Source organism: Dendropsophus ebraccatus, unplaced genomic scaffold, assembly GCF_027789765.1.
Source record: "Dendropsophus ebraccatus isolate aDenEbr1 unplaced genomic scaffold, aDenEbr1.pat pat_scaffold_1409_ctg1, whole genome shotgun sequence".
In the NCBI taxonomy this organism is placed as follows: Eukaryota; Metazoa; Chordata; class Amphibia; order Anura; family Hylidae; genus Dendropsophus; species Dendropsophus ebraccatus.
The window spans coordinates 7,051-30,051 of NW_027208829.1; the positions used below are offsets into that span (position 1 = coordinate 7,051).

The 23,001-nt window shown below is 45.4% G+C and overlaps 1 protein-coding gene and 1 pseudogene across 1 annotated transcript; both read left to right on the forward strand.

Moving 5' to 3' along the window:
- Nucleotides 1-277: 277 nt before the first annotated feature.
- LOC138775212 (gastrula zinc finger protein XlCGF57.1-like) lies at nucleotides 278-3,793 on the forward strand (annotated as a pseudogene).
- Nucleotides 3,794-9,308: 5,515 nt separating this feature from the next.
- Nucleotides 9,309-21,487, forward strand: LOC138775211 (zinc finger protein 84-like). The gene is made up of 5 exons (XM_069955849.1): nucleotides 9,309-9,382; nucleotides 12,526-12,597; nucleotides 12,882-12,976; nucleotides 13,161-13,281; nucleotides 19,841-21,487. Exons 2-5 carry the CDS (start codon nucleotides 12,561-12,563, stop codon nucleotides 21,364-21,366), a joined length of 1,779 nt encoding a protein of 592 aa, XP_069811950.1. The 5' UTR covers nucleotides 9,309-9,382; nucleotides 12,526-12,560; the 3' UTR covers nucleotides 21,367-21,487.
- The last annotated feature ends 1,514 nt before the right edge of the window (nucleotides 21,488-23,001 follow it).

Sequence of the window (23,001 nt, forward strand, 5' to 3'; positions counted from 1 at the left end):
CTTGCGGTCAGACACGTCCTCATTCTGCCATGCTCAAGCCACGCCCCCCCTTCCTGTTCTCTAATTGCTTTTCTATCCCAGTTGTTTTCCTGTGCCGCTGTAGGACAAATAGCAATTTACTCACCAAAATTTCTTCTTTCTATGAGTTCGTAAGCAGCACAGCATCCCGCCCTATTATTATTGCTGCATTATTAAATTGTGTAGTGTGCTTTCTGGGGGTTTCTTGTAGCATGGTACGCAGGGTAAGATATTTCACCTGTTCATGCTTTAATTGTTTGTTTCTTCTGCCTGGTAGGATGAAACTCATGTTAACCCAATTGTTTTCCTGTGCTGCCTACGGACTCATAGAAGGAAGAAATTTCAGTGAGTAAATTTAGACTGCCTGCCCAGAATCCTGATGAGCTCCAGCTGGCACTCGCATAGATGCCTCATGTCCTCCTGACATATCAACATAGTAGAAGATATACAATGTGACAACAGAGTATACAAGGAGACTGTCACTGACCGACAGAGGCCGGCCATCATTTGTTCCATCGCATGAAACACCACGAGACATCACATCACACATCACATGAGACACCACATTATATGCCGCATGAGACACCACAAGTGATGGAATACAAAACTGCTGAGTCAGCTGTGGATACGTCATGTGACCGGGGCAGCATCAGTGGTTCGCGCATGCGCTCTCTATGTATCCTAATCCTCATGGGCACCATCTTGGATAAGGTCATCAGGCCCTCAACACAATAGCACGATCAGACCAATTTATATTATTATTAGTTCACACACTGCATAATAGTTATAGACACCCCCCACATGTCACAGATGAGCATGTCCGACTCCTTTCCCAGCGCCAACAAGGTGTCACTGAGGGGGTCTATAACTATTATGCAGTGTGTCATGTGAGGAACTATTAATAATATATATTGGTCTGATCATGGTATGTGCTGAGGGCCTGATGACCTTATCCAAGATGGTGCCCATGAGAATTAGGATACATAGAGCGCATGCGCGAACCACTGGTGCTGCCCCGGTCACACAACTTCTCCACAGCTGACTTGTGGTGTCACGTGATGTCTTGTGGTGTTTCATGCGGTTTCTCATGAGATGGAACAGTCTCCGTCAGTCAGTTACAGTCCCTTGTATATACCCTGTCACAATGAATTTACTTCTACCATGTGGTGTGTGATGGAACAGCTGATGGTCTGCCTTCCTGTATACACAATGTATATACTTCTACCATGTTGATTTGTCACATCGCTGCACTGAATACTGATGATTTCTCTTGTTTATATATGATAATTCTGGTGATGTCACTGATTGGGGGAGGTACAAAGGGGGGATGGTAAATAGCGGCCATTGTATCACAAATTTTGTTGCTTGAAGATTTCAATGAGAGATGGAAACGTTGCACATGTGATTGGTGAATAAACCCGTCTATCACTGGAACTGGAGTGTATCGTGGGTAGTACTATAGATCATATACAGGGCAGTACAACAGAAGGTGTACAGTGCAGAACCATAGATCAGTGTTTCTCAACCTTTTTAAGCCAAGTATCCCCATGCGACAAGATGCTTCAACCAAGTACCTCCAAAGATGTGATTCCTTATAAACATTGCCTTAGGGTAGATTCTCACGTATGTTTCTCAGCGAAATGTGCAGTGGCTGCGACAGGACAGTGCACTGATTGTCTTAGCAGGCCATCAGTAAGCCAGGAACCAGAAAAGAAGGTGGGAGTACGGGCAGGTAAGCATAATATGCCCCTTTCAGCCAGGTATGTCCCATGGAGCCAGATATGTTTCTAGATGCCAGGTATGTCTCCTGTACCCAGATATGTCTCTTCCAGACAGATTTGTCCCCTGAAGCTGGATATGTCCCCCTGCAAACATAACTCCCATCATTGCCAGATACCTCCTGCCATGTAGCCAGATACCTTCCCATGGTTTTTTCTCCATCCAGCCGAGACCACCATGATGATTTCTTCAGCTACAATTCATCTCTTGCCAGAGAACTGCACAGACAAACATATTACAGTAGGCTCTTCCCTTTTTTTTGTACCTATAGGCTCCCATACAGTAGTAATTCTGCTGTTTGGTATGTGGGTTACCCCTGTATGTAGGATCCCCCATATAGTAATAAGGAGGTAAAGGGGGAAGGGAGGAGGTGTAGAGCGGGGGTGAAAGGAGGAGGGGTGAGATGAGGTGATGAAGGGTGGATTTGGCGCCGGGGGTGCTATTCTAAGCTGTGAGGAATCCAGCTTGCTCCTGATCAGGGAACTGAGCCAACGAGGGGGTTGTGGTGCATCCTGATACCCCACATGGGGCTCTGGCAGCAGTGGGATGTGGACCAGGAGATGAGGGGGCCCCCAATGTACACTGGCAGCTGCTGCTGGTTCTCCTCTTCCGGGGCTCACCTCTGCCTGCTTGCCCGACCACCCAGGACCCTTCACCGGGCTGCTGCTGACCTTCTTTGAGCTCCAGTGAGTACTATAGATGGCATCTGGTAAGGGAGAAGGGATTATTGATGCATTGGATTTTGCAGCAGAAAGAAAAGAAGCAGTGGGGCGTTTTTATGACAAATAAGTTTTTTGTTTTTTTTTAATTTGCTGACTATTTGTAACTGGAATTTTAAAGTGTAAAACTGTATCTTCTTTTAAATAGATGCATGTTCCCATTTCTATATGTTTTGTGTGTATATAATACATATGGGGTTTTATATGTATTGTTTCTTTTTCCAGGTGAAGACTGGATCATACCATCTGGAGATAAACCATTTTCATGCATGGAGTGTGGGAAATGGTTTAAGCTTAAACATCTTCTTGAAAAATATCATAGAATTCAGTCTGGAGAGAAGCCCTTTGCGTGTTCAGAATGTGGAAAGTGTTTTAACCAGAAATCCGTTCTTGTTAGACATCAGAGAACTCACACAGGGGATAAGCCATATTCATGTTTACAATGTGGAAAATGCTTCATGCGTAAAGATTCTCTTGAGCGACATCAAAGAATTCACACAGGCGAGAAGCCATTTTCATGTGCAGAATGTGGTAGATGTTTTACAGATAAATCAGCTGTTGTTGAACATATGAGAATTCACACAGGTGAAAAGCCATATTCATGTTCAGAATGTGAAAGGTGCTATAACCATAAATCGAGACTTGTGGAACATCTAAGAAGTCACAGAGGGGAGAAGCCATATTCATGTTCAGAATGTGGGAAAAGTTTTAGCAAAAAATCAAATCTTGTTAAACATCTAAAAACTCACACAGGGGAAAAGCCATATTCATGTTGTGAATGTGGAAGGTCTTTTACCCATAAGTCATCTCTTGTGGAACACCTGAGAACTCACACTGAGGAGAAGCCTTTTTCATGTGCTCAATGTGGGAAGTGTTTTACCCATAAGTCAAGTTTTGTGGAACATCTAAGAGGTCATACAGGAGAGAGACCATTTTCATGTTCAGAATGTGGGGAAATGTTTTACGAAAAAATCACATCTTATTAAACATCAGAGCATTCATACAGGAGAGAAGCCATATTCATGTTCTGAATGTGGGAAATGTTTTATTACTAAAGCAAAACTTAAGGATCATCAGAGAATTCATACAGGGGAGAAGCCGTATTCATGTTCAGAATGTATGAAGTGTTTTAGCCAGAAAGCTGCTCTTATTAAACATCAAAAAAGTCACTTGGGGGAAAGCTGTTTCACTGTAAAATTTGTATAAGATGTCTGGATGCAGAGAGCCATTGTAATCACTGTTCACAATAAACACTGCCTTTGCGGGACGTTTTCAAACCTTCTAGCTCAAGGTTTATTTCCTAAATTGGTGGAATGAAAGCCAAAAGCCCTGGTACATGGCCTGACGAGCAAGACCATGCGGCTGGGACACTCCAACCACCGGCTTCATTTGTGCGGCCACTTACATCCACCGTTATAGGCCGCATGTCCCTTCTTTACAGATGTGCAGCCACTGATTTTACCAGTCACACAACAGATGAAATCAGCCAATGAGCATAGATTACACATGCCGATTATCGGGTGAATGAGTGTTCCTACCAAGAATCGGGGTAAGGGATCCTGTAGGTGTGTGATAAGGATGCACCTCTAGGGTGCTGTTATATTTACCATCTGTTCCAAATTCCAATTCTAAAGTTTATAGTGTGCACTGAGTAACCTCACTAACACACTGATAGTTAAGGTGGATGTTGTTTATTCAAAGATGGCAGCCAGTATATATATCCTGGGGGAAGGTTGTGTGTGTGTGTGTGTATATATATATATCTCATGAGGGTGGGAAGTGTGTATATGTTTATCCTGGGGGAGGGGGCAGTGTATATACATATATACACATACTGAGGCTCATGACAGTACATCATTGGCTGAGGTGCTAATATAGTGAATGCGTAGCACTAGTGTTACATACATATTACATAAGGAGGGTAGCTTCACATGTACCGACTCGCAGCGTTAATAACGCTGCGAGTCGGCTAGGTCCTGGCAGATCACTTTTACTACATACACACAGCGCTTTGAACAACCGCTGCGTGTATGTAATTCTGCCGGATGCTTAACCCCTTCTGCTCCCACTCTGTATACATTACCTCTCCTCGCTGCACGGGTCCCGGCGTACTGCTCTCCCGCCCGGCCATTCAGTGACTGCGGCAGGGCAACACATTGATTGGCCGGGCGGGAGAGCAGTACGCTGGGACCCCGTGCAGCGAGGAGAGGTAATGTATACAGAGTGGGAGCCGGGCGGAAGCTGAAGGGGTTAAGCGGCCGGCTCCCACTTGGTCGTTTAGACCGCTGTGTGTATGTAGTGAAAGTGATCTGCCAGGACCTAGCCGACTCGCAGCGTTATTAACGCTGCGAGTCGGTACGTGTGAAGCTACCCGGAATGTAACATCTCTACATGTTTAGAAGGTTAATGCCATATTGTAATGGCTTCACTAAATCTACAGAATATAATCATCCTTAACAGTCCCCCCTCCTTTCCATCCTCCTCATCATTAGGAATGTCCTGGGCAGTACTTGTGTGATGAATAGGAAAACTCCTGCCCAGGGCATTGCTGATAATGAGAAGGGATGGAGAGGTGGTGCAGGCTTAGGGCATAGACACTCTAGGCCACGACAGTTTGGCACAGGGCTGCAAGTTTAAAAGTTGTTTTTTAGGACAATAACTGCATCATCGCCCAGACAGACCCCAGGACAGATCTTGGATTAAAAGCAGCTATCCGAAGGTACAAACGCTTTGGGGGGGAGGGGGGGGGGTCAGATTGTGGCTACAGAGTCACTTTAAAGTGTCTATAATATGAAAAATGATTTAGCTTTACTAGATATGTGGTCAAAAATGGAAACTGCGGTTCAATGTTCCAAATGTAAAATAATGCAGTTGGGGAGAAGAAATCCTCTATTTGAGTGTCATATCAGAGGTTCTGTGTTGGCAGCGACTTCTGACACCTCACAATTAGTGACCTGTGCAACCAGGCGGTAGGGAAAGCTAATTATATGCTAGACTGTATAATATATATATATTACAGTGGTACCTCTGTTCCAGAACTGAGCTGTAAGTTCCCATAGGGAAAAATGTAAATCTCATTAATTGTTTTTTACACTCCATTAGTAAGCTGCAGAACGCCCGGCCAACAGAGCAGAAAAACTAGCAGTAAGTAGTGGTGCAGCTTGTGTTCCCCAGAGAGACAGGAGCAGTGGCTGTTTAAACTTGCAGCAGTGGGGGACAACCTGTAAATCCACGCTTCTTTACAGGGTGTTCCCCGCAGCTGAGAAGCAAGAGCCGCCCGCTGCTGCCTCTTTCTGGGGATCCCACACACACACAGCTCACCACCTTCGGCAGCCTCCAGCTGCTCACCACTGCCTCTGTGGGGTGATGGAGAGGCGGAGGGGAGCAGCTGAAGCCAACAGCTGAGGAGTACAGTAGGTGAGCAGGGGCGCTGATGGGTCCTGGGAGCTGCTCTGGTTGGTGAGGGGAACCCCACGGGCAGAGTGAGCAGTGTCAGGAAGCGTCAGGAGCCGGAGGCTGCTGAAGTAGGTGAGCAGTGCGGGGGCTGACAGCTCAGGGGATTCTCATCAATATAATGGGAATCCCCTTCTTTGCAAGGTGTTCCATAGAGAGAAGCAGCAGTGGGCAGCTGTTTAAACTTGCCACTCTGCTCCTGCTTCTCTCAGCTTCGGGGGACACCCTGTAAAGAAGCCGGGATTCCCATCATAATTCATTAGAGGGTATCCCCGCAGCTGAGAGACGCCGGAGTGGTACGGCAAGTTTAAACAGCCACCTGCTGCTGCCTCTGTCTCGGTTACGGGAAACACAGAGCAGGGATTCCGGTCATTATAAGTTTAGATGTAAGCAAATCCTATCTTATGGCAACAGCAAAAAGTTGATGTCCACACCAGCGCTGTCACAGACACATTGGTCGGAGTTGCCAAAGAGCCAGAGGAGTAGACGCACATCGTTTCGCCCTGACTGAACTTGCCAAGGCTTACTCCTAGGTCTGTAACCATGACAAGGGGGCATCCTCTCGTAGAGGAAGGAAAGAAGATTTTATCATCAGCATTGATGCAGGTTCTTTACTGTACGAACAGTAAAACTAGTAAAACTAGTGTGACTGCGGGGGTCCCGATCGTTGAAACGGACTGCCGGAGGTCTCTTACCTGCCTCCGTGCGGTCCGATCGGCGATCTGCTACACTGAGCCTGCACAGGCAGGCTCAATGAGCAGATCGCCGATAACACTGATCAATGCTAGGCCTATGGAATAGCAATCATCAGTGTATAAATCAGAGTACTGGATGTACAAGTCCCCCAAAGGGACTTCAAAAGTGTAAAAAAAAAAAAGTTCAAAAACACTAACACACTACCCCAAAACCCCTCCCCCAATAAAAGTCTAAATCACCCCCCTTTCCCATTATATAAATAAAACATATAAAAATAAATAAATAGATAAACATATAATAGACCGTAGCGTGCGTAATTGTCCGAGCTATTAAAATATAACAAGCGTCATTGCGAACGGTAAACGGCGTACACGAAAAGGGGAAAAGTGCGTGGATTACCGATTTTATGTTACATTATATATTTAAAAAAATCAATAAAAAGTGATCAAAACGTCCGATCTTCACAAATATGGTATTAATAAAAACTAGAGATCATGGCGGAAAAAATGACACCCCATACAGCCCCGTAGGTGAAAAAATAAAACCGTTATAAGCGTCACAATAGGCCCATTTTATTAATATTTAATTGCCAAAAAAAAGGATTTCATAAAAAAAATATATATAACATTAGAGAATCTGTGTAACCTGCATCTGGTTGTGTTCAGACTGACCTATAGAATAATAGTGTCATGTCGCTGTTACCATATAGTGCATTACGTAGACACAGGAGCCCCCCAAACATTACCATATTGCATTCTTTTTTACGATTTCACCTATTTATATCTTCATACATAATATATTTGGAATTCCATCATACATAATATATTTGGGGTTCCATCATACATAATATATTTGGGGTTCCATCATAAATAATATATTTGGGGTTCCATCATACATAATATATTTGGGGTTCCATCATACATAATATATTTGGGGTTCCATCATACATAATATATTTGGGGTTCCATCATACATAATATATTTGGAATTCCATCATACATGTTATGGTAAAATGAATGACGCCATTACACAGTACAACTATTCCTGTAAAAAACAAGACCTTACATGGCCTGTAGATAGAAAACTGAGAGTGCTAGAGCTCTTAGAAGGGGAGGAGGGAAAAACGAAAGCACTAAGATCAAAATTTGCGCGGTCCACTGGGTCATTTTGGGCCTGGTTCTCAAAGGGTTAACTATGTTACTATGAGTTTGTTTAGTAGATGCATTCACATGATTGTTCAAAGCAAATTCTGCCATAGGAAAGTAATCAGACAACTTCTTATTTTGGTTATTAGACACATAACATCTCAGATATTACTCAAGAGACTGGTTAACCTGTTCTGTCTGACCATTAGTCTCCGGGTGGAACGCTGACGACAATGACAAAGAGAGAGCAGCAGCGCGCGCCTCCCATAGACTCCCATTATGAGAGGGAAGCTAATAGCATTCCACGGCGGACAATTCCGCTAGTTTAGGGAATGTGTCACAAAGTAAAAAAAGAAAAAAAATTATAACATTTAATTGTTTTTTTTTTTTTTTTTATCTTTTTGCATGTAAGGAAATTAACTCTAACTTAATTATAATTTTTTCTCTAATTTTTTCATATTTCCCAGTGATGGCCCCTAGAAGGAGCTCCAGCAGAAAACTGCTTGTAAAAGTAACCTGAAATCCGGCTGCTAAAAAAAGGAGGCAGTCTCTGCTCAACTGCTGTGACATCATCGCCTCCCTCCTCTTCTCACAGGGGAAAAAAGAGAGGAAAGATGCTATTATGTCTACTGCTGGGCAGCGCCATTTTGTTGTTGTCTGCACAGAAATACACATGCAACAGGCGTGTCCCTAGCCCTTTATACTACACCTCAGTGTCACACATTATACAGGTAGAGGAGGTATATAAATATATATATATGAGGGTATTGCTCTCTGGTGTCAGCAGTGTATATACATTACACAGGTAGGAGGTATGTGTATATATATATATATATATATATATATATATATATATATATATATAAAATGAGAGTACAGGCTATTGCTCTCTGGTGTCAGCAGTGTATATACATTACACAGGTAGGAGGTATGTGTATATATATATATATATATATATATATATATATATATATAAAATGAGAGTACAGGCTATTGCTCTCTGGTGTCAGCAGTGTATACACATTACACAGGTAAGAGGTATATATATATATATATATATATATACATACACAGGAGAGTACAGGCTACTGTTCTCTGGTGTCAGCAGTATATATACATTACACAGGTAGGAGGTATATATATATACAGGAGAGTACAGGCTATTGTTCTCAGGTGTCAGAAGTGTCCCATGTTATGGTGCGACTACACAGAGAGATTTATCTGACAGATGTTGGAAGCCAGGAACAGACAATAAACAGGGAGCAGGTCATAAAGGAAAGATTGTAATTTCTCCTCTTCTCAAATCCAGTGCTGGCTTTGGCTTCCAAAATCTGTCGGATAAATCTCTCTGTGTAAACGCACCACAACTAACATTGCTCCTCTCCCTTCACATTTTCCATGTCGGATGATGAGAAAATCACCTGATCCTCCTCATTGTAGTTACAGCTCTGTAACCTAGGAAACTACATTCCTTCCTCTATAGGCCACACCCCTTCCTGTGTCATCACATGCCCAGCAAGCAGAACGTTGCAGAGACGGAAATCATTGCTGATCTGTGACCCCAGCAGTAAGGTAAGCTTACAGGAAGAGGGGGTGTTACATTGTGTTACTATCAGTGTGTGACCCCCCCCCCCCCCAGCAGTAAGGTAAGCTTACAGGAGGAGGGATGTTACATTGTGTTACTATCAGTGTGTGACCCCAGCAGTAAGGTAAGCTTACAGGAGGAGGGGTGTTACATTGTGTTACTATCAGTGTGTGACCCCCCAGCAGTAAGGTAAGCTTACAGGAGGAGGGATGTTACATTGTGTTACTATCAGTGTGTGACCCCCCCCAGCAGTAAGGTAAGCTTACAGGAGGAGGGGTGTTACATTGTGTTACTATCAGTGTGACCCCAGCAGTAAGGTAAGCTTACAGGAGGAGGGATGTTACATTGTGTTACTATCAGTGTGTGACCCCCCAGCAGTAAGGTAAGCTTACAGGAGGAGGGATGTTACATTGTGTTACTATCAGTGTGTGACCCCCCAGCAGTAAGGTAAGCTTACAGGAGGAGGGATGTTACATTGTGTTACTATCAGTGTGACCCCAGCAGTAAGGTAAGCTTACAGGAGGAGGGATGTTACATTGTGTTACTATCAGTGTGACCCCCCCAGCAGTAAGGTAAGCTTACAGGAGAAGGGGTGTTACATTGTGTTACTATCAGTGTGACCCCCCAGCAGTAAGGTAAGCTTACAGGAGGAGGGATGTTACATTGTGTTACTATCAGTGTGTGACCCAGCAGTAAGGTAAGCTTACAGGAGGAGGGATGTTACATTGTGTTACTATCAGTGTGTGACCCCAGCAGTAAGGTAAGCTTACAGGAGGAGGGATGTTACATTGTGTTACTATCAGTGTGTGACCCCAGCAGTAAGCTTACAGGAGGAGGGATGTTACATTGTGTTACTATAAGTGTGACCCCCCAGCAGTAAGGTAAGCTTACAGGAGGAGGGATGTTATATTGTGTTACTATCAGTGTGTGACCCCAGCAGTAAGGTAAGCTTACAGGAGGAGGGATGTTATATTGTGTTACTATCAGTGTGTGACCCCAGCAGTAAGGTAAGCTTACAGGAGGAGGGATGTTACATTGTGTTACTATCAGTGTGACCCCAGCAGTAAGGTAAGCTTACAGGAGGAGGGGTGTTACATTGTGTTACTATCAGTGTGTGACCCCCCCCCCCCCCCAGCAGTAAGGTAAGCTTACAGGAGGAGGGATGTTACATTGTGTTACTATCAGTGTGTGACCCCAGCAGTAAGGTAAGCTTACAGGAGGAGGGGTGTTACATTGTGTTACTATCAGTGTGTGACCCCCCCAGCAGTAAGGTAAGCTTACAGGAGGAGGGATGTTACATTGTGTTACTATCAGTGTGTGACCCCAGCAGTAAGGTAAGCTTACAGGAGGAGGGGTGTTACATTGTGTTACTATCAGTGTGTGACCCCCCCAGCAGTAAGGTAAGCTTACAGGAGGAGGGATGTTACATTGTGTTACTATCAGTGTGTGACCCCCCAGCAGTAAGGTAAGCTTACAGGAGGAGGGATGTTACATTGTGTTACTATCAGTGTGTGACCCCCCCCAGCAGTAAGGTAAGCTTACAGGAGGAGGGGTGTTACATTGTGTTACTATCAGTGTGACCCCAGCAGTAAGGTAAGCTTACAGGAGGAGGGATGTTACATTGTGTTACTATCAGTGTGACCCCCCCAGCAGTAAGGTAAGCTTACAGGAGAAGGGGTGTTACATTGTGTTACTATCAGTGTGACCCCCCAGCAGTAAGGTAAGCTTACAGGAGGAGGGATGTTACATTGTGTTACTATCAGTGTGTGACCCCAGCAGTAAGGTAAGCTTACAGGAGGAGGGATGTTACATTGTGTTACTATCAGTGTGTGACCCCAGCAGTAAGCTTACAGGAGGAGGGATGTTACATTGTGTTACTATAAGTGTGACCCCCCAGCAGTAAGGTAAGCTTACAGGAGGAGGGATGTTACATTGTGTTACTATCAGTGTGTGACCCCAGCAGTAAGGTAAGCTTACAGGAGGAGGGATGTTATATTGTGTTACTATCAGTGTGTGACCCCAGCAGTAAGGTAAGCTTACAGGAGGAGGGATGTTATATTGTGTTACTATCAGTGTGTGACCCCAGCAGTAAGGTAAGCTTACAGGAGGAGGGATGTTACATTGTGTTACTATCAGTGTGACCCCAGCAGTAAGGTAAGCTTACAGGAGGAGGGATGTTAAATTGTGTTACTATCAGTGTGACCCCCGCAGCAAGGTAAGCTTACAGGAGGAGGGGTGTTACATTGTGTTACTATCAGTGTGACCCCCCAGCAGTAAGGTAAGCTTACAGGAGGAGGGGTGTTACATTGTGTTACTATCAGTGTGACCCCCCAGCAGTAAGGTAAGCTTACAGGAGGAGGGATGTTACATTGTGTTACTATCAGTGAGTGACCCCAGCAGTAAGGTAAGCTTACAGGAGGAGGGATGTTACATTGTGTTACTATCAGTGTGACCCCCCCCCCCCCCCCAGCAGTAAGGTAAGCTTACAGGAGGAGGGATGTTACATTGTGTTACTATCAGTGTGACCCCAGCAGTAAGGTAAGCTTACAGGAGGAGGGATGTTACATTGTGTTACTATCAGTGTGTGACCCCAGCAGTAAGGTAAGCTTACAGGAGGAGGGATGTTACATTGTCACAATCAGTGTGTGACCCCCCAGCAGTAAGGTAAGCTTACAGGAGGAGGGATGTTACATTGTGTTACTATCAGTGTGTGACCCCAGCAGTAAGGTAAGCTTACAGGAGGAGGGATGTTACATTGTGTTACTATCAGTGTGACCCCAGCAGTAAGGTAAGCTTACAGGAGGAGGGATGTTACATTGTGTTACTATCAGTGTGTTACCCCAGCAGTAAGGTAAGCTTACAGGAGGAGGGGTGTTACATTGTGTTACTATCAGTGTGACCCCCCCCCCCCCCCCCAGCAGTAAGGTAAGCTTACAGAAGGAGGGATGTTACATTGTGTTACTATCAGTGTGACCCCCCCCCCAGCAGTAAGGTAAGCTTACAGGAGGAGAGATGTTACATTGTGTTACTATCAGTGTGACCCCCCCCCCCCCAGCAGTAAGGTAAGCTTACAGGAGGAGGGATGTTACATTGTGTTGTATGTGAAATAACTTTTTCCTTCCTGTATCAGGACATAAGCGTCTGTACCGGGGGGAGCAGCCACTCATGATGGAGGATCAGCCACCCGACCTCACATCACAAGGTAAGAGGAGACCTTCCTGATTCTAGAGAGCAGGGGTGAGGGGCCCCTAGATCCTCCCATCCTCCTCCTCCCATCCTCCTCCCTCCCATCCTCCTCCTCCCATCCTCCTCCTCCCATCCTCCTCCTCCTCCTCCTCCCATCCTCCTCCTCCTCCTCCCATCCTCCTCCTCCTCCTCCCATCCTCTTCCTCCCATCCTCCTCCTCCTCCCCCCCCCCCCCCCCATCCTCCTCCTGATAAAATGTAGCAGTGTATAATGGATTGTCTCCCTGTGTGTTCCCTACAGATGGAGGCAGTGACAGGAATCCACCAGAGAGGTGTCCCCGTCCTCTGTATTCCCAGGACTGTCCAGAGGGAAATGTCCCAGCAGACAATCAGCAGGTAGATGAGGCTGATGCTATAGCACTATATCTCTATAGCGCCCCCCGGTGCTGGTGGTTGTTGCTCCTGCACTCATAGATGTGATGAGGCTGATAGATACATGTTGCTGGTTTCTTATGTTGATGTGTTAGATTTTCCCTCCTGTCTGCTGGATTGTACTAAATTGTTCTATATGTCCCATCAGGGGGGAGATCAGGTGACTAATATTAAAGTGGAGGATGAAGCAGAAGAAGAGAGGATGAGGGGCGATCCCCCGTGTATGAGTGAGGTGAAGGAGGAGGAGATGCCGGGAGCTGCTATACCAGGTATGGGAGAATGGATGGAGCGGGGGTATATTACACACTCCTCATCCCCCTATATCCTCTAGGATCACAGATTTCTCCTCTCCTGGTAGGTGACACAGTGAGAAGTCTCCGTCCTTTTGATCACTGTGCAGTAATGTTATCAGGGACCTCCACTTTTCTTTCTTTAGCTAATTATAATTATTACCAGTTCAGGACACAGGACATGCAGCTGTTTCCTGGCACTGTCAGCAGTGTGTAGAGCGGCTCTGGACTCGTAAACCTGGTGCGCCCCCCACACACACCACCACCACCACCTCACTGCTGTCACTAACTGGCAGACGCCGCTATATAATCTGACAGTGGTGTGTACCCTGCATTTTTGTCCTCCAGGGCTGCCTGACATCCAGTATTGTTTCCGCTCGTCTGTTGCAGACGCTTTATGATGGAACAGTGTGATACATATGTTTTGCATTGATTCCTCTAAGCCATGGTATTGCTCACTGGGGAAGGGTGACAGAATTGGGGGGGGGGGGGGCGGTGTTCAGAAAGGGGTCGTGCGGAGAACCCATGCCTGACCTGCCATGCTCCCAGCTGCTATTAGCTGCACCTGCTATTTAGATATTCAAGTGCCTGCAAAATCCCCATCCCTGATGTCTAGTGGAGGGGTTGCCCCCTTGTAATGTGATCGCGGAGCGGCAATCCGTACTTCTGCCTGGACCGGGCCTCAGCATTGCAATGACTTCGATCCAAGCTTGGCATTCGATTGCTCTGGGCTCCAGCAGGCCATAGTAATAGAGCACTGATCTCATGGATCAATGCAGTGTGTATATACTATCTCTATTGGAGATCAGTGCAGTTGTATTAGAAGTCTCCCTGGGGGCTACAAATTACTGTTAAATAAATAAAGTTTTTATTAACAAAAAATTCCATCCCATAATAAAAATTTAAGTCACCCCCCCCCCTTTTTCCCACTTTATAAATATAAAAAAATAAACCTATTTTGTATTGCTGCCTGTGGAATCCCCGAACTATTAAATTATCCCATTCCTGATCTCACATGGTAAACGGTGTAAGCACCAAAAAAAAGGCAAAATTGCTGATTTTTGGTACCATTAGGGTTGGAATGAGGAATCAGTAGTGGCTTCCATTGTGTACAGTTTATACCTTCTCTGGCTGCTGTCAGTGCCCCCTGCACCCTGATACTGCTTCTACTTCCTGTCTGAATCCATGTCAGTGTGCTACAAGTGCCTACAACTCCCAGCATACCACACTGCACTGTCCCCCTCCCCCCCACCTCAGTCACCGCCCACTCTCCGCCCTCTCTCCCTAGTAGGGATTAGCTCCCTGGATCTGTGGCCCGCCCCCATCTTGTGTGCAGCCTGCACTGTAATTGACCCTTTCCTGGCTGTTTGCTGAGGTACCCTGCAGACAAGAAATTCCCCAACACAATCCACCATGGTAGAAGACACACAATGTGATTTTTATCTGAATATGTGTACAACAATCATTTTCTACTGAAAGTGATTTTTACATATAACGTAGAGCTAGATATATAAAACAACTACCAAACTACAACCACCATCATGGATGGTCAGCAGTGTGAGATAGCTATTGTAGTTATACAAACTGGAGAGCCATTGCTTGTAGTTTTCCAAGCTTTGATTCTACAGTTTGCGTAAGTACAACCACCATCATCTTCTGATTATAAGGCATGATGGTTGCGTGACTAGTCGTATTTCTTCAAGCTATAATTCCAGAGATAGCAATACTACTACTCCAAGCATTTTAGTCTGTTCATAGTAGGGCTGTAGCGTTGCTAGTTGTAGTCGTATTTCTTCAAGTTGGAATTCCACAACTAGCAAGCCTACAACTACTATTATAAACTGTCAACAGACATAGATGCTGGGAGTAGTAGTATTGTTAACTCTGAAATTGCAGCGTGAAGCAATCCGACTACTGTACTACCACCACCATCATGCCTTATAATCAGGAGTGTGGGTTGTAGTTATGCAATACTACTACTCCAAGCATCCTATAATGAACTGCCAGCCAGCTAGGATGCTTGGAGTAGTCGTTTCACATGAATACACATGTCCTAAAAGGCACAATGATGGTGGTAGTAGTATTTATTAAAGTTGGAATTCCACCACTACAGATCAGTAGAAACAAATGAGCGTATGATCTATACAACTTCTAGGTTCATGTGCTTTGAATTACAGTATAGGGGTCTCCCACTACCCACATTTACAACAAGGGAAGGCAAGAGGGAGTAGTGCAGAGGCTCAGAAGGCTCCATGACAAAATAGAAGTCGTCTCTCCCCAGGCACCTTCATTACTATAACAGTGTCCGGGGCTCCCTGCTCCTGTCAGGTCTCTCTCCCTCACTGTGTCCCTCCTCAGTCCTGTCAGGTCTCTCTCCCTCACTGTGTCCCTCCTCAGTCCTGTCATCCTCCTGTCAGGTCTCTCTCCCTCACTGTGTCCCTCCTCAGTCCTGTCATCCTCCTGTCAGGTCTCTCTCCCTCACTGTGTCCCTCCTCAGTCCTGTCATCCTCCTGTCAGGTCTCTCTCCCTTCCCCCTATAAGTCTCTGAAGTGCAGTGCTACTTGGCAGCTGCTGTGTGTGCTGCATAGATGAGGAGTCCGGTGAGCAGACAGAGGTAGGGATGTCACTGGGACCTGTAAGTCATCATCATCATCACAGTGACATCCCTTCCTCTGTCTGCCTTCTCCATAATGCAGCACACACAGCAGCTGCCAAGTAACACTGCACTTCAGAGAGTTATAGGGGGAAGGGAGAGAGACCTGACAGGACTGAGGAGGGACACAGTGAGGGAGAGAGACACCCTGCAGCAGGCTATGAAGGGGGAAGCCTGCGATCCCGGGGCGGGGGCGGTGCCACACTATAGTGCAGCCAATAGAGAGCGGGGCCGTAACGTCACGGCCCAGGACAGAGGGAGGTGGGCGGAGATGCAGCCAGGGGCGGCCCTACAGAGACATCATCCCAGAGAACACGTCACGGCCCCAAGATGGCGCCCGTGCCGTGACGACAAGAGGTTTTGCAAGGACTACAAGACATCCGGCCCTAGTAAGAGTAGAAAAAGAAGCACTGTATATGCATAACTCGTGATTAATGTATATTGTTAATTTGTATAACTTTTTTGGGGCAATTCAATGCTTTAATATTGTTTTTGGCTGGAATACCCCTTTAAATCCAGAGCAATTGTAATAAGTGATCAAAAAGTCTCATATACGCAACCAAGGTACCGATAGAAAGTACAGATCATGGCGCAAAAAATGTCACCTCACACAGCCCCATAGACCAAAGGATAACAGCGTTATACAGAGGGAATAGAGCAAAGGATAACAGCGTTATACAGAGGGAATAGAGCACAGGATAACAGCGTTATACAGAGGGAATAGAGCAAAGGATAACAGCGTTATACAGAGGGGATAGAGCACAGGATAACAGCGTTATACAGAGGGGATAGAGCACAGGATAACAGCGTTATACAGAGGGAATAGAGCAAAGGATAATAGCGTTATACAGAGGGGAATAGAGCACAGGATAACAGCGTTATAAGGAGGGGAATAGAGCACAGGATAACAGCGTTATACAGAGGGGATAGAGCACAGGATAACAGCGTTATACAGAGGGAATAGAGCACAGGATAACAGCGTTATACAGAGGGAATAGAGCACAGGATAACAGTGTTATAAGGAGGGAATAGAGCAAAGGATAACAGCGTTATACAGAGGGAATAGAGCACAGGATAACAGCGTTATAAGGAGGGGAATAGAGCACAGGATAACAGTGTTATACAGAGGGGATAGAGCACAGGATAACAGCGTTATACAGAGGGGATAGAGCACAGGATAACAGCGTTATACAGAGGGAATAGAGCAAAGGATAACAGCGTTATACAGGGGGGAATAGAGCACAGGATAACAGCGTTATACAGAGGGGATAGAGCACAGGATAACAGCGTTATACAGAGGGGATAGAGCACAGGATAACAGCGTTATACAGAGGGGATAGAGCACAGGATAACAGCGTTATACAGAGGGGATAGAGCAAAGGATAACAGCGTTATACAGAGGGAATAGAGCACAGGATAACAGCGTTATACAGAGGGAATAGAGCACAGGATAACAGCGTTATACAGAGGGAATAGAGCACAGGATAACAGCGTTAGGGTGGTATTACACGGGCCAAGCAGGGCCCGATAATACCTGTAAACGAGCGCCGATCTGCTAGATCGTTGCTCGTTTACTGGCTTTATTACACGGCCCGATAATCGTTTGACAAGAGCTGCAAGGACATCGTTACCAATGTCCTTGCAGCCCTTGCTAAACTGGCATACATTACCCATCCACGTTCCAGGGCTGCTCCTGCCGTTCGCTTCTCCCGGGGGCCCCGTGCGCGCTCTAGCTTCACAGTGGCCTGTCAGCTGATTGGCCGCTCAGCCAATCACAGTCCGGGACCGCTGCGGCCTGTGATTGGCTGAGCGGCCTATCTGCTGACAGGCCGCTGTGAAGCTAGAGCGCGCACGGGACCCCGGGAGAAGGGGACGGCAGGAGCAGCCCTGGAACGTGGATGGGTAATGTATATCGTTAGTCGCCGGCCACGCACCGTTATTACACGTAGCGGTGCGCGGTTGGCGCCCGACAAAAATAGGGTCTAACCTATATCAACGATCAGCCGATGATCGTTGTCATCGGCTGATCGTTGCATTTATTACATGGAGCGATAATCGGCCGAATCGGGCCAATTCGGACGATTATCGTTCCGTATAATAGTACCCTTATACAGAGGGAATAGAGCAAAGGATAATAGCGTTATAAGGAGGGGAATAGAGCACAGGATAACAGCGTTATACAGAGGGAATAGAGCACAGGATAACAGCGTTATACAGAGGGAATAAAGCAAAGGATAATAGCGTTATAAGGAGGGGAATAGAGCACAGGATAACAGCGTTATACAGAGGGAATAGAGCACAGGATAACAGCGTTATAAAGTAAAGTAGAATTGGCTCAGACTCCACCTTTCATTTTCTAAAGCATCTGTGAAGAATGAAAGGTGGAATCTGATTGGTTGCTAGGGGCAACTCAGCAAGTTCTACTTTACACCATGTTTGATAAATCTCCCCCTTAGTATTTTAAAAAAAGTTTTAATTTTTTAAAGGCTGTTAAATAACCCTGCTCCATCTCCCCCCCCCGCTTACATTATACATGTGCTTCCACCCCGCTCCATCTCCTCCCCCCTTACACTATACATGTGCTTCCACCCTGCTCCATCTCCTCCCCCCCTTACATTATACATGTGCTTCCACCCCGCTCCATCTCTCCTTACATTATACATGTGCTTCCACCCCGCTCCATCTCCTCCCCCCCTTACATTATACATGTGCTTCCACCCCGCTCCATCTCCTCCCCCCCCTTACATTATACATGTGCTTCCACCCCGCTCCATCTCCTCCCCCCCCCCTTACATTATACATGTGCTTCCACCCCACTCCATCTATCCTTACATTATACATGTGCTTCCACCCCGCTCCATCTCCTCCCCCCCCCTTACATTATACATGTGCTTCCACCCCGCTCCATCTCCTCCCCCCCTTACATTATACATGTGCTTCCACCCCGCTCCATCTCCTCCCCCCCCTTACATTATACATGTGCTTCCACCCCGCTCCATCTCCTCCCCCCCCCTTACATTATACATGTGCTTCCACCCCACTCCATCTATCCTTACATTATACATGTGCTTCCACCCCGCTCCATCTTCTCCCCCCCCCTTACATTATACATGTGCTTCCACCCCACTCCATCTCCTCCCCCCTTACACTATACATGTGCTTCCACCCCGCTCCATCTCTTTCCCCCCTTACATTATACATGTGCTTCCACCCCGCTCCATCTCCTCCCCCCTTACACTATACATGTGCTTCCACCCCGCTCCATCTCCTCCCCCCCCTTACATTATACATGTGCTTCCACCCGCTCCATCTCCTCCCCCTTTACATTATACATGTGCTTCCACCCGCTCCATCTCCCCCCCCCCTTACATTATACATGTGCTTCCACCCTGCTCCATCTCCCCCCCTTACATTATACATGTGCTTCCACCCGCTCCATCTTCCCCCCCTTACATTATACATGTGCTTCCACCCCGCTCCATCTCCTCCCCCCCTTACATTATACATGTGCCTCCCCCCCGCTCCTTCTCCTCCCCCCTTACATTATACATGTGCTTTCACCCCGCTCCATCTCCTCCCACCCTTACATTATACATGTGCTTCCACCCCGCTCCATCTCCTCCCCCCTTACATTATACATGTGCTTCCACCCCGCTCCATCTCCTCCCCCCCCCCCCTTACATTATACATCCACCCGCTCCATCTCCTCCCCCCCTTACATTATACATGTGCTTCCACCCTGCTCCTATAATGTGCTTCCACCCTGCTCCTTCTCCTCCCCCCTTACATTATACATGTGCTTTCACCCTGCTCCCTCGTTTTATAAAACTTCTCTACTTTTTGTGGTTTGAAAAAAAATAACAATTTAATTTTTAACCCTGACAGGAGAGCACGGTTATATCTCTGAGGGAGACTCCATGTTATGTGTGAATTATAAAGAAGAAGCTGAAGCTGTGGAGGAGCGCTCCTCAGGAGAACACCTCCTTATTCTTACTGTAGATACAGGACTTCACACAGATCTATCATATAATCCTCCTGACCAATCACACAGTGTTACCACAAGGGCGGGTCAGAGAGGGGGGAAAAGGATTCAGTGTGGTGAATGTGGAAAAGGATTCACAAAAAGATCAGCTTATTTTACACACAGAAAGATTCACACAGGAGATAAGCCATATTCATGTTCAGAATGTGGGAAATGTTTCACATATAGATCAAATCTTGCTCTACATGAGAGAAGTCACACAGGTGAGAAGCCATATTCATGTTCAGAATGTGGGAAATGTTTTACAAGTAAATCATATGTGGTTACACATGAAAGAAGTCACACAGGGGAGAAGCCATATTCATGCTCAGAATGTGGGAAATGTTTCACAGGTAGAGCAAGTCTTGTTACACATGAGAGAATTCACAAAGGGGAGAAGCCATATTCATGTTCAGAATGTGGGAAATGTTTCACAGATAGAGCAAATTTTTATAAACATAAGAAAATTCACACAGGAGAGAAACCATATTCATGTTCAGAATGTGGTAAATGTTTTGTACGTAAATCAACTCTTTTTAGACATGAGAGAAGTCACTCAGGGAAGCAGCCATATTCATTTATAAGTAAATCACAGGTTATTGAACATGCAAGAAGTCACACAGAAGAGAAACCATTTTCATGTTCAGAATGTGGGAAATGTTTTATAAGTAAATCACATCTTGTTATACATCACAGAAGTCACACAGGAGAGAAGCCATATTTATGTTCAGAATGTGGGAAATGTTTTATAAGTAAATCTCATCTTAATATACATGAGAGAATTCACATGGGAGAGAAGCCATATTCATGTTCACAATGTGGGAAATGTTTTGTGAGGAGACTTGCTCTTGTTAGACATATGAGAATTCACTCAGGAGAAAAGCCATATTCTTGTTCAGAATGTGGGAAATGTTTTATAGATAACTCAAATCTTGTGCTACATCAGAGAATTCACACAGGAGAGAAGCCATATTCATGTTCAGAATGTGGGAAATGTTTCACAGATAGATCAAATCTTGCTCTACATGAGAGAAGTCACACAGGTGAGAAGCCATATTTATGTTCAGATTGTGGGAAATATTTTACAAGTAAATCAGATCTGGTTAAACATGAAAGAAGTCATACAGGTGAGAAGCCATATTCTTGTTCAGAATGTGGGAAATGTTTTACTAGAAAATCACGTGTTGTTATACATGAAAGAAGTCACACAGGTGAGAAGCCATATCCATGTTCAGAATGTGGTAAATGTTTTACATGTAAATCAGCTCTTGATAGACATGAGAAAAGTCACTCAGGGAAGAAGCCATATTTATGTTCGGAATGTGGGAAATGTTTTTCTGATAAATCCTATCTTGTTAGACATGAGAGAACTCACACTGAGGAGAAGTAGGATTGATGTTTTATATATGGAAAATGTCTTACTAGGAAAATTATATTTTTAAATTCATCAAAGAATTCCCAGGTTATTTCTGGTGAGAAATGCAGTCTGAATAAAAGTTATTCTTAACCTATGTGGTTTGTCAGACATTAACGTCTATGGGAGAAAAATGCTTGTTTCTTGGAAACCAAAATTCGACCACTTGGAGGTCACCAAGTCCACAATGACACCTCAGGAAATGATGCCAACATCTCTGGATGCAACTGGGACAGTAGGGGAAGCATGCCTGGCTGCATCTAATACGCCAAAGTCGCAGCATTATGCCACTATCACAGTCTCTTAGCTATACACTCCACACACAATATATCCTCTATGTAACGTGGAAAATACACCAGTAAACCTTCTTTCCCCTATTTTATCATGGACAGAAAGCCACATTGTAAGCCAAAGAAACATTTTCATGCACCCCTTTTAAATTATGTTGCCTATGACAACCACAGATGGTGTGTGTGTGTGTGTGTGTGTGTGTGTGTGTGTGTGTGTGTGTGTGTGTGTGTGTGTGTGTGGGGGGGGGGGGGGGGGATCACACTGCACCCACCACTGACTGTTATTGTGTGTGTGTGTGATGTGGTCAGACACGTTCTACACATAAAGGGTGTGGGTCTCATTGAAACCATGTAAAAACTGAAATTCAATGAAAATTAAAAATTGAATTGGAGTTCATTTGAAATAGAAAATTAAAAAAAACAGCCGATAAAGTGACCTTTAGCGACCTGCCAGCTCCTGCCTTTGAAACAGCTACAAAATGAAAGGAAGGTGGAGGACACCCCCAACAAGCAAAATGAGAAAAACAGCATACACCATAATTATACCTTGTCCATAGTCGTCGTATTGGGAAAGAAATGCAAAAGGAACTTTATCCAAAAGTGAAAAAATGTTAGATGTGTTTCACAGCTGCATAAGTAATGGACATACAACTCATATATATAGTAGGGATCTTCCCGGGGGATGGTGTGTTTGGACACAGTTCACAGCAGACTTGGATTTATAAAATAACAGCTTGACGTTTATTTGCAGCATAAACCGTCCAGCAAACAGAAATACAGCAACACCGCGCTTTTAAGAACAAAAACAAATAAAAAGGTCTTGCCCGTCTGGGCGCTTACTAACAGGTTTCTCACCTATCTGACACTTTATAACAAGGTGTATATTAGCTCCAGCCGTGGCTGCGTTCACAGCTTACCCCAAACACACACAGGCTGTTCACTCCTGGCTGAGAGCAACCACCTGCAGCTCTGCAGAGCTTTTACCCTCTCAGGCTCATTAGGGTCAGAGCTCACCAGACCCCAAAACCCAAACTGGATCGGGGGGAGGGAATGGCAGGTCCCACTACCAAACCTACCTGCCATTCCATGTAAATCCAGGCCTGGCAACAATAAACAATAACTCAGCAGCATAACACTGCTGAGTAATAAATCCCTCCCGGACTTACCATCTCATCCTGTGTAGCAACCTAGGTGAGATATACACCCCCTCGAACACTTCTCCAGTGACATGTCTATATATATATATATTCCCACATGTCGCCTGACTATCATTGGCTTACATGTGATGTAGTGGGACTGTATTCCCACATACGGCCTATCA